The following is a 12,532-nucleotide window of genomic DNA, read 5'->3' as shown; positions in this document are numbered from 1 at the left end:
AGCCACAGGGGAAGCCCGTGTTGCTGTGTGATCCTCAGTAAGATCCTCCTGCATGTAAATCTACTTGATATACATGCCATGAACAGAACTATATAGCTATGTGTAAAAAGAAATGGTCAGACTGAAGGAATTAATTGAACACTCTAGCAGGTAGAGAGCACTATGGTAGATTTAGTTGACCTAGAATATGTTTTTATCCCACCAACCAAACAATTGGTGGAACAGTAGTTAGAATTTCAGTCGAACAAGATTTTCCTAACAGTGGTTGGCAAATGTAGTAGTTTTTTTATTGTCTATCCTCAGTTTGAGTTAGTGAATGCATCATTTGAATGTAATTGCTTAATTTATTCATTGATTATCATTGCAGTTCAATTATTCTGGTGGTACTCTCCAGACTCCATAGTGCTGAAGTTAACTAAGAAATTCCAAAGAGTCTTCAGTTCATTTAAAGCTGCAGTAGGTCATTCTTGCAAATATCCATTAGGAGCACTTCACAGATTATCTCTCTCATGTTCTACAGTCAGGATATAGTGAAAGTTTCAGCAAATATGACAACAAATATATTCATAAAAATGACATGCTGCAGCTTTACGAAACAGGAATACTCTTGCAAAAGAGATGACAGTAACATATTCAGGAAGTGTGCATGTGCATCCTAATCTGCTGCCTTTTTCTGTTTAGAGGGTAAAAGAAAAAATGAAAAACAAGTGAAGCTTAGGGGAACACAAAAGTCATCCATCCATCCGTCCGTCCATCTTTCCCTACTATCTGCTCCTGACCTGCAGCTGTGTCAACTCAATTATCTTTACCCTTCACTTCACTGTGGACACAATATTCACCTCTCTAAAATAAGTAGTCACGCTTTTCAAGGTTCTACGTCTTAGACTTCCACAATGTGTAAACCAGCTTTAACAGTCTGTAATTTCTCTTTAACAGACAGAGAGAAATTAAACTTTGCTGATACAGAGAGTAAGACTGAGGGTAAATGAATATCAGTTGAAGGAAGAAGGAAAAATGGCAGTTACCGACGTGTGGAACCAGATTGCCATGGGAACTGGGCATAAAAATATAAAGGTCAAAAAAGATTAGGAGAGGCTGACACAGGGAAAAAGAAAAAGAAAAAAGAAGGGAAATAAGAATCGTCCTCCCCCAGAGGATTAAAAAATAAGGAGAAAGAAGCAGAAAATGAGGAACAGACAGAATAATAGGGGGACGGAGGATGAGCTCTGAGGGAACAGGTGTGTCCTCTAACCTCTTATCTCTGGCTAAAGGCAATGATCTGACATATCTGCTGTTGCCCTGCTACCACCACAGATGGTGCATCCTTATAAAAGCTTCAAAAACACAACCTATCACCAACTGACGATCGTTTCCAAATGTTGTAACAGCTTTGGCGTTCTCCTCCTATTCACTGACAAAATGCAAGAAACGTCATCATGACTCGATCAAATCTGCCACCTGTGGTTGTGTCAAACTTAGAAATGCTACTTTTAAAGGCTGTGAGGTGGATCCAGAGAGCTATACTGACCGCCTGCTTTGTTTTGGAGATGTCCTCCATCTGAACGTGCAGGTCCTCGATCTCCACCTCCATGGACTTACGAGCTTTAACTGCCGCTGCGCAGGTGAACTCCGACTCCTCCAGCTGGTATGGACACAAAGAAGAAAATCAGAGAGTCAAAGAGTAACTTCGTATCTTCTAGGCTTAAAGATAGTTGAGTGTTGAGTAACATTCCCATGGTTAGTCACTAGGGGTCACTCTTTTTATCCCATAGCAGGGCTCCAGACTAACTTTTTGCATTGGTTGCACTGGTGCACCTAATTTTTTTTTTTTTTTTTTTTTTTTTAGGTGCACCAGCACAAAATTTAGGTGCACCCAAATTTTTCATTGCGTCGCCTTTAACACCATAAGGTCGCCATTTTATCGCTCTCCATAACTTTCATATAATGTGAATGATTTTTAAACAAGAATAAGGTGTAGAGAAATGCTTGTCTTTATTTGAAGCACAATTATATATAAAAAGAAAAAAAAAGTGTTTAAAGTGCTTCACTGAGCTGAAATTGAACATTTCAAACTAAAACACTAAGCAAAATAAAACATTTCCAAATAAATGTTCGATACGAAACGTTGTTGACCCGCTCACGAATGCACTATTTCCATCCATATTCTGACCGCACTGCTGACAGTACACGCAGTGCATTGCATTACGTCCTTTGTTGTACCTCAGCCAGGGAAATTGTTTCAGCCAGTCCTGTCTGAAGGAATATATTTTGGCCTTTTTAATTTGGGTCTCGGAGCCGGGCTCTATCCCAGGCTCAGTTGTCTCCTCTTCTGATGCTGTCGCCGAAGGACCGGGGCTCGGCAATTTTTAAACACATGCAATTTAGCGCGGTGAACAGGACCACAGCCAATCAGAGGCAAAGACCCGCCCGAGCTCTGTCTCTTATTGGTTTAGAACACGATATGATCCTACCATGAGTGTGTGAGTTCGGTCACAGGAGAACACAGAGAGATGATGCGCTTGCAAAATAAATTTATGTTTTCACCCGGGCAGCGTCAGGTGCACCAGTGCGACCTAGAGAAATTATTAGTCGCACTCTTAAAAATTTTGGTCACACTCTGGAGCCCTGCATAGGAATACATTATAAACTGTATCTAAGGTCTGAACAATGTCAATACTGGATCAAGAAAAAGCAACAGATTATCATTTTTCTTTTTGAATCCATATGGTCAAAGTACAGAATGTGTGTGTATCAAAAATTATGAAGCTCTGAAATCCCTTGAGACGAATGACAAAAATAAGTATCTTAAGAAAAACTTGCGCTGTACCGATTTGCTATGACTGATTTCTAACATTTCAGGGGATTTGTGTTTTACTCAGCTAGCACTGTGAGTGCTGTAAAATGCCACTGTGGACATTAATGGGTTAATACCTAATGTACTTTTTCATGTTGGTCAATTAAATGTACAGTCACTGTTCCATAGTATCAGTTGATTCTGGTACCAGTCCATAGTGTTGAATACAACAGTAGTTCTTTGCTTTTTTCAGAGAGAGAGAAATAGATATTATGTGTTCTAGATCACTGGTTCCCACAACCTTTTTCTTCTTGACAGCCCTTTTCTATCATTGAATAAACTGATGACAACCTCTGACTCAGTGACATATTTTATGAATATTTCATATAATATTCAATGCACAATAACAGTAGAGAACAACTGATTAACTGTACAAAACCCAATTTGGATGAAATTTGAGCAGATTATTTCCTGTGAATATTGATCAGAGATGAGTTTTCCTTATATTCTTATAAACATTTTCTACAATTATCTGTTTGTATGATGTTTTTAAAATCTTACATACTTAATGGGCTTCTTTTTTGACAAATTCAGTGTTTCCTTCTCCCTGATGCTTGGCCATCTTTCGACTAGCTCTTTGGTTGGTTGGTTATTGAAATTTTCTAATGCAGGATGAATGTAGCTTGTGTTCAGGTCTTCAAGGTTTAGATCATAAATAATAATATAAGCTTTAAAAATAAAAATTTCATTCACTTTTCTTTACACAAATGCTGCCTACTGTATCTATATTTTTAAGTTGTCTTACATCCTTTAAAATGAAGCAGTCCCCGCAACCCACCGGGAAGCTTTGGCGACCCCTAGTGGGGGTCCCATCCGTTACTGTTCTATGCAAATCTTTGTATTCCTTGGAGTCAAATCTCAACACACAATGTTAATAATGACCAGTGATGGGAATAACGGCGTTATAAGTAACGGCGTTACTTTTTCCAGTAACGAGTAATCTAATTGATCACTCTTCCCATCTTAATAACGCCGTTACCGTTACTGCCAAAAAATGCGGCGCGTTACTATAATTGAAGCTGTTTTTGTCATCAGACCAACTAGATCTCTGAGCCGAGAGGCAATACTTTTTTTACTGTTCTTCCTTGGTTAGTGGGCAGTGCACGAGACAAGCGCATAAATGCTGGCGATTGGCTGAGGTTGAGTAAAATTTCATGGTAAGCCAATCAGAGGTAGAGTTGGGCGGGTGTTTGAAAGCACGCATAGTCGGACTAACAACGAACAACACAAGAGAGTCAGTCAACGAGAGACAGGTATGGCCAGTTGTGTTGTATCTTATTACATTTGCACTAAAAAGAGTGTATATATTGTTTGAATACATTTTTGGTACATTGCTTAAAGAGCATCATTTAATTTAGATTTATTTGTTGGCTGGCTGCAGCCTCTTGAAGTGAGATCGTCAATGGCCAGAGAAAGAGATTTATTTTTATGGAGATGTATTTTTTATTTCTTATGTATTACCTGTTTATATTTGGATTCCTTAGTTTTGCTATACATTGTACTTTTCAGTTAGATTGAAAGCACCTCGCATTGTTACACTGTTCTACTTTTTCGAGGAAGAAAATACTTGAAGTACAGTATATCTACCAATTGTCTGAAGTTTTTTTTGTTTTATTTGCACTACAAAGAGTGTATATATTTGTTATTTATTTTTGGTATAGTGCTTAACAAGCATAATTGAATTTTGCCCAGTTGTGGCCTGTTGAGGGCCCATAAATATCAAAAGTTCCAAAACATCTATTGTGTTATTTGTATGGATCCACTATATGAACATAATATCTACATACATGGCATTTGATTGGAGGCTAGTCTCACTTTGTCCCACAGCAACATTAAAATAGTTTAGATTTGTGTACATTGTTTCTGTTAATAATGGATTGTATTAAGTGTCCATTTCATTATAATATTCAGATTTATCATAAATAATTGAACATGCACATGTATTTTAAGTTCCGTTAAAGAGGGGTGGAGGTGGGCTCACATTTGAGCTTTGAAAATTTACTTGAAAGTAACACAATAGTTACTTTCTGAAGTAACTAGTTACTTTTATAATTTGTAACTGAGTAACTAATTTAGTTACTTTTTGGAAGAAGTAACTAGTAACTGTAACTAATTACTTTTTAAAAGTAACTTGCCCAACACTGAGAATGACCAAAGCCTATGCCATTTACCAACTAATTTGGCTGCAATAAACTAGTGGATGCAGTCCAACGTTGTTAAATAACATGGTGAAAATGTTATTAGTTGGTCCACAAACAAAAATATTAGACACATTTGAAATCCCACATAAGTACGGCCATTCCTATCCCAACAAGATGCTGAAAAACTCATTCATGTGTTTATTTCAAGTAGATAAGACTACTGTAACACTCTTTTTACCTGTCTTCAAAAACATTCCATTAATAAATTACAGTTAATTCTTAGTTAATTATCTAGAACAAGAAATAGAGAACATATCAGTCCAACTTTAGTTAGATCTTTTAGGATTGATTTTAATGTTCTGTTACTGGTTTACAAGTCTCTTTATGGGTTGGGACTGCCCTACATTACCAATTCATTGTTTTTATTGACTTTATATTGTAGCTGTTCTTTGTACCTGCTGCAGTAAGTGTACATGCGATGATGTCCATAGCCATACCTGGTTCTTGAGCTGGGCGATCTCCCTCTTGCTGGGTGCGTTGTTCTTTATATGGTCCAACATGATTTGGGCATCAGCCAGCAGAGCCTTGGTTCTCTTCAGGTCCTTCCTCAAACGCTTCTCAGTCTCAATGTCACCACTTCTCACCTGGGAAACAGGTACAGGGAGGTTTGGTGTCTCAACTGATATATCAGGGATTAACTATTTGGTCAAAACCTAATAACATTCAAACTTTACTGGAGTGACCAACTAACCTTTGACTTTACTATTTGAAAGGAAATCACAGCAAGGTGTTTTTTAAATGATCCATCTCACATCCCGTTCTAGGTGCATGTGCAGAGTAGTTACCTTGTCCTGTGCTGACAGAAGCTTCGACTCCAGCTCTCTCTTCTCTTTCAGCACCTTCTGCTTCTCATCGTACTCTTCTTCGAGCTGGACTTCCATTTGCTTCAGCTGGACAAACACACACAAACATCCATAGAAATGAGTACATTCATAGTTCTTATTACACAGGAGTAGAAAAAGTAGTGAACATATGGCCAATGACAATAATCAATATACAGGTTAGACCTTTGTTGTTTTTGTTAAATCTATTTTTGGGCCTTTTTACCTTTATTGAGAGAACAGCTCAACATAGATTGGAAAGTGGGAGAGCGGGGATGACATGCAGCAAAGGGCCATGGTTCAGACCTGAAACCATGGCTGCAGCAGCAAGGACTCAGCCTTGGTACATGGGGCACCACTTCTACCAGGTGAGCTATCAGGCCACAGTATAGACTTCTAAATGTTTAAATAACAAGTCTAATGCCCTTGAAAGTCCTGTTAGTGTCCCTAAAGGCTGCACTGTTGATTTCATTAAAAAAGACTACAGAGGGGTCATGAATGAATGTTAACTGAGTTTCATGCCAACAGGATTATAAACTGTCTTGTGTGTAGTGTTGACAAGGGAGAGGGTTCAGACTCATAAATGAGCTTAGTCTATTTAATATTAAAATCAAATGGGCTTTGATACTGGGCTGATAGTTTGTCAGGATCCTCATCGTTTGAGGACAATAAATATCCAGTTATTTTCATTTTTGAGATACCATGTTTGAGAAAAAAAAGATTTGGCGAAGGGGGGCATCAAAATCTTTAGTGATCATCTTAATGAGACCAGAACTATCCAGCCTGGCATCGCCAGACTAATTCGCAAATGCAAATTAGTCTGGAACTTCTCAGTTCATTTTTGATTTCCAAGGAGCGATATTAACTGGTGCAGACCAAAATTTCTCTAGATGCAATTGGATAAGCTATGATCACACATTTTCTCAAATTACAGATAAACAGTACACTAAAATATGTTTGTGAAAAGATTTTAGTTGAGAAATAGTCACCACAGTGACAGAATCTTGATATATATTTGATCAGCACCGCCTAGTTTGACAGTATATCTGAGTTTGATGCGTTGAGCTGGACAGACTCACTGAGAATGACCTGTCAATCATAAAGTATTCACGCCCTAAAGCATACCCTGCTTTATCATCTATTTTACTCTAAATGGGACCATTATTTACTAAATGAACATCATGCTGTATGGAAGACTGAACTGAACTGAAACTAGAGATTGAGACTATAAATTTATTAGGAAACTGTTTACCGCGCTAATATATCAAGTCAGAAGTAGGGGGACTTTCTAAAGAGGCTGAAAGGGTTGTGATTGGCCTGACGGCATCCAGGACAGGTAGAATTTAGTTTGTATGGAAGGGTGGCCGGGCCCATCTGCCAGAGCCAATTAAATATCATGGCCTCTGCAGATTCTGGTTCCCAAGCAGATATATATATTAAATAAAAATGATCTATGACAATTTCCAAGGCAACGCAGTCAGTAGCTGTGGAGACATCTTGCTGCATTCGACTGACATCAGCATCCTCAATCAATTCTAACACTGTCCAGTTAACAAGAACTTGTATTTTCAAATACATTGGATGTATAAAAATGAGCAGGCTGATTGTGCAGTGTATATAAGGCTGTTTCCTTCAGTTATGTATTAGCAGAATCTATCATCATATAATTCATCACTATGTAAATGTCACAGTGCAGACACAGTGCTCCCAGCTTGTGTAAGTGTAGAAAAAGCTAATTATGCGTGGGCTAATGAGGAGGCCACTGATGGGGCGGTCAGCGCTTGTAGAGCAAAACAAATATAAAAAAACAGCAGCTAATAGCAACAACGCTAAAGATGCACCCAGATTACAACAGCAAAGCACACACTCACTCGCTCTGCCACCCACACAAACACTCCTCCACCATACTGATATCATATGGCAGTAAAGCCGCCAATAGGAGCCATTATGCTGATATATTAACAAATAAGAAAAGATACATTTTTAGGAGAAACAATACTACAGTAAGTATAGTAGTTAGTTACTAAACCTACCACAAATACCATACATTCTTAAATAAAACCACAAACAAATAAAGATTGGTCGCTAAGAAATGCAGGGGTTGGGTTATTTGCACTATAATGGCTCACTGTAAATTCAGCATAACATTAATTGACATACCTTGTGTCATTTAAACCTCTTTTTAACACAAGTTCTGTTTTAAGTCACTAATTATTTCCAATCCTTCTCTTTTGTTTTGTTTTTTGCAATCGGGGTTGAGCTACAGTCAGTTCATTTTCCTGTACGTTTCAAATTAAAGGCCTAGAGGAAAAGGTCATTTAAGCTGCCGGAAGGCTTTTAATGTGAAGTATCTGCGCAGAAGTGTTGGTGGAAAACACTACGTTATATGTGAATAAAAACTGGATTTCTGTAAGAGAGTAGAAAGCAAGAGCAGCAGAGCAGTCAGTGTGACCTAACTCCCTTGTCAGATTGATGGAATTGGTGCTGTGGAAATGGAAGTTATGCTGAATTTACCAAGACAACAGGTAAAGATGGAAATCAATCAGTGAATATCATCATTTACAAAACAGAGGTTATTAGATATTATTATTGTTATTGCCTGTCTCTAATATAAACCTACTGTATTTCAAATAAAGGTCCCTCGGATGTTGGGGTTACAGGCTCCAGTGACTACTTAATAACCATAAGGGCCACAAAATTGGTCTGACTGCTGCTCTTTTGTTATGTGTTGTGGTGCTGAACAGAGACCTCTTGTAAAGTCACTTTATACTGTATACAGCATTTTATTTATATTTTATTTATTACAGTATTCTATTTTCTGCTGTTGTCACCAAAGTGTTTTCATTGTCTCATTTGTCTTTTGTTCTTTCTTTTCCTGTCACTCTTTCTGTGGCTAGTCTTTACCTTCCACACATTTTAGCCCTGCTTCTCTCACACGTTTAATCACAACTGTAAAGCAAAAAGCTAAAGCGAGAGTAGACTTTAACAGCAGTATTATAATGTGTGCGGGTACATGTGTTGAACCTCCATACCTTCTTACTGCAGGACTGTCTGATGTCCTCCACCTCGTCATCTTTGCTCTCGACCTCCTTGGAATGGGTCTGACGCAAACGCTCCATCTCCATCTCCAGACGCAGCTTTGCCTGAAAAAAAGAACCACATTGTACACTCTGCTCTCATCCGGGCTTAAGGGAACACTTCAATGATTTTAAACCTCATTAGGCCCCAAGCTATTAAAATACAAAGGAATTATTAATATTTTTCAGCATTTTTGACAGCCGCAACATGTTTAAAAACTTGTGAAACGCGGCCCAACAGCATCTCCCTAAACTGCAGCACCCATATACATGAAAACGTGGATCATGACAAGACGAACAAAAAAGCCTCTTGGGACCCATACCCCAAACCCAACAGGCCATTTTGAATTTAGTGGGCAGAGCGACTCAAGACTGATCAGTGCAGTCTAAAGACCATCACAGCTATTTGTGACAGTGCACAGAACAGCGTGTACGTGGCTTGGCTATTCATTTCAATGTTTCGCCACGAAAGAGGAAGTGTTGTCCAATCTCCACCAAACTTCACATTGTGTATTATTATTATCACTGACAAAATAGCGCCACTAACTGGAAACAGGAAGTAAGGCTTTCACAGCAATATAATTTATGTGAAATTTTGACAATGAGGTCTACACATGATGCTGTGTGACAGAAACACAGCACTTTTATAAATATCTCACAAAGCAGGCAGCATGAAGTTAGAAAGTAGCATTAATATTATCAGTTAGCTTTACAAAAGTATACACATTCCTGCAACAAGTGAGAGGATTATGCTAAGCTAGGCTACCTACATCCTAAAATCAGCTCTGCTAATATGAGAATGATATCGATCAGCTCATCTAACTGTCAGAAAGACAACAGAGTGCATTTCCCCAAATCATTTCAAACAGTAGTCTAGGTATGTGTATGTGTTGAAGGGCATTGGAAATCAGCTGTGGATATAAATGGATAATTGTAAAGAAATGTTCTATGTAAACTGAATTTGTGCCTATCAAATGAAAATAAGTACTATTAGTAGTATACAGTAACAGTAGCAGTAGTAGTATCCCACTATATCATATCATAACTGCCTAAGCCTATAGTAGCCTTCTTCCTAGTGTATGAGCTTATGGTATCAGTGTAATATTAGTCATTTTTAAAGGAGACATTCCTCCATCTTGTATCAACAGAGTCTATGTCAACTAACACGGGGCTATAATATTGTTTCGTTTTTTTGTTTGGCAAGAGCTTGGAAGGGCAATAATACTGAGTCAAACTCGAGTAAACAAGTACAAACTAAATATTCATTACACACACCTATCACATCCAGCACAGTGGTGTAATAGCTACAATCCCAGCTCTAACAGGACATTTTGTTAGTGTCTGTGTGTGAAAATACTGCACCGAGAACACTGTGTGTCAGTATGGTATTGAATAGAGGCCATAGGGAGTTAGGTGGATAGAGTTAAGTTAAAAACTGACACAAGGACGAGAAGTTTTGCAGTTCCCTTTAGCCTCTTTTAGCTCATTGCTTTGGTTTTAAAACACATTTAAATGGCAGTGTGAACTCACTACCTGCAGCAGCAAACAACAGACAGACAGTTAGAGATGAACGTAATGGAGCATTTAGCAGCTCATGAGAGAGTTGCCGTAGCTCAGAGTTACTGAATATTGAACTTACATTCATCAGGTAGACACAAACACCACTCCAAATCAATGCTAATGTTGTCTGGATGTGTATATAGGCAACTACTTGCTTACTTTTTAGCCACAATAAGTTTTTAAAGTGATAACTTGCAAAGGTGGACCACAGGCTGACCTCAGCCAATAGGAAGGGTTTTACGCTGAAGAAATTTTGTGTTGGAGAACCTGAACTGGTTTCCATCTTCACTGGCTACATGGAGTATGCAGTTCCCTGACTAGACCAGGCTAAAAGGCTGGAAAGTATGCAAAAATGTGCTGTAAAATCATACTTGGCCAGAGGTACTGTGTACTCTGGCAGAGACACACACGCAACTGTGTCTGGGCTTCACCAGAAAGCTGCCAACTTCAAGACCAACTTCAGTGACTGGCTTACCCCCCCGCCCTCAGGGAGGAGCTCACAGGTCGTCAGACAAGGGACTGAGAGATATAGGAGATCACCAATCTCCTACATGTGCAGACTAAATGAAAGCAGAGTTTAGATTTGTGATATGAAATATTAGCTTTAAGCTTAGATAATTGCTAAATCTGAAACTCTTACTGGTTATTTTCAATTTTGTGGCCTATTAAGTATTGACGTTTTATTGTAACAGCAAAATAATTCAGTGTTTTTATTGGTCAATAAACTATAAATAATACGCCTTTGTTGGTCAGCTTATTTTTGTGTTCAAGTGCCCCCCAGTGAGTAAAAAAAGAAAAGAAATGCGGCTTTAAGATTGTGTTGATTCCTGTGATGGAGCACTGTGCTTTGTCTGTACCTGCTCCAACATCTGAATGGTTCCAGCCTGCTCATCCAGCTCCTCTTCCTGGTCCTTCACCTTGGCCTCCATGTCGCGTAGCTGCTTCCTCACCTGAATACAGTACAGTTTCAGCATGAAACCTTAAGAGCAAAAATGCAAAACCAAGCAAAAAAACACAATCAAACATAAAGAAGAACCACAGAGAAAGAAATGTAAGAAGACCTTGGCCAGTGATGCCTCGTCCTTGGATTCCTGGGAGTTGAGGTCCTGCAGCTCAGCCTCCAGCTGGTCCAGCTTCAGGTTGACCGCGCACACCTCCAGGTCCTTGTCCTGCAGGACAGATGGTAACAGTGAGTCGGGGAGGAGGGGACGGTCACACGGTTACAGTGTGAACATCGAACACAGACATACATGTGTTGAGGGAAGGCTGAAGAATTATTTACTGAGCTCAGCAGGTAGTTAACAGGTGAACACACACAGAAAAACAGAATTGCAAACAACATAATTACAAACTCATGCTGTGTGGACATGCAAAGTGCAAACCTGCTGAGCTGTAATACAGATGCAATCAAGATCCACAAGTTACCACAGACCAAATAAGAGATGTTAAATTACAGGAGGATATGGATAAAATTGTTTTTTTAATTGCTGAAATGGTGCAGCCAAAAACATCTTGGAATAGTTCACTTAATGTAACTTATTAACATGAGGTAGACAAAAATAACATAAAAATGGTCATGAAAAATAATAAAATTAAACATCATTGCGAACACAGCTTTAGGTCATATTCTGTTTCTATTCCATTTAGGAACCTCTACATGCTTTGTATTCTGTTTTCTTTATACATAAGGTTTTATTATAATCAAGTCGTATTTAATAATTCTATTTTTTATTGCTTTTATAGCTATATTTTATTATCTTAACTACTCAGCTTTTATTTTTGAATAGTCTTAGTCTCTATTTAATTAGGCTTCTCTTTATGTTGTTTTGGCATGCATTCGTCTCTTAATCCTTTTTGTCTGTTTTGTCAATCGCTTGTAAAGCACTTTTATTTAATTAGTTTAAAAGGTGCTATCTTCATAAAATAAAATAAGAGTTCATTTTTGTATTTTATCTGTTTGTTTCACATTCTGATTTTTAAGATGTAAAAAAACATGTTTGTTTGGTACAGACCCCAACA

The 12,532-nt window shown here is 38.3% G+C and overlaps 1 protein-coding gene across 5 annotated transcripts in view; it reads right to left on the bottom strand.

The window, feature by feature from the left end:
• myo18ab (myosin XVIIIA b) overlaps positions 1 to 12,532 on the bottom strand; it is a 160,162-nt gene that overhangs the window by 32,413 nt on the left and 115,217 nt on the right. For all 5 annotated transcript variants that reach the window (XM_051397912.1, XM_051397913.1, XM_051397910.1 and 2 more), the window contains 6 exons: positions 11,575 to 11,682; positions 11,371 to 11,463; positions 8,909 to 9,019; positions 5,841 to 5,945; positions 5,493 to 5,639; positions 1,529 to 1,642 (listed from right to left, as the gene is read on the bottom strand). In XM_051397912.1, coding sequence (XP_051253872.1) covers positions 1,529 to 1,642; positions 5,493 to 5,639; positions 5,841 to 5,945; positions 8,909 to 9,019; positions 11,371 to 11,463; positions 11,575 to 11,682 — 678 coding nt within the window. The remainder of the gene's footprint in view (positions 1 to 1,528; positions 1,643 to 5,492; positions 5,640 to 5,840; positions 5,946 to 8,908; positions 9,020 to 11,370; positions 11,464 to 11,574; positions 11,683 to 12,532) is intronic.

Source organism: Dicentrarchus labrax, unplaced genomic scaffold (assembly GCF_905237075.1).
Source record: "Dicentrarchus labrax unplaced genomic scaffold, dlabrax2021, whole genome shotgun sequence".
NCBI classification, from domain to species: domain Eukaryota; kingdom Metazoa; phylum Chordata; class Actinopteri; family Moronidae; genus Dicentrarchus; species Dicentrarchus labrax.
This window is presented reverse-complemented; position numbering and strand designations above follow the sequence as displayed.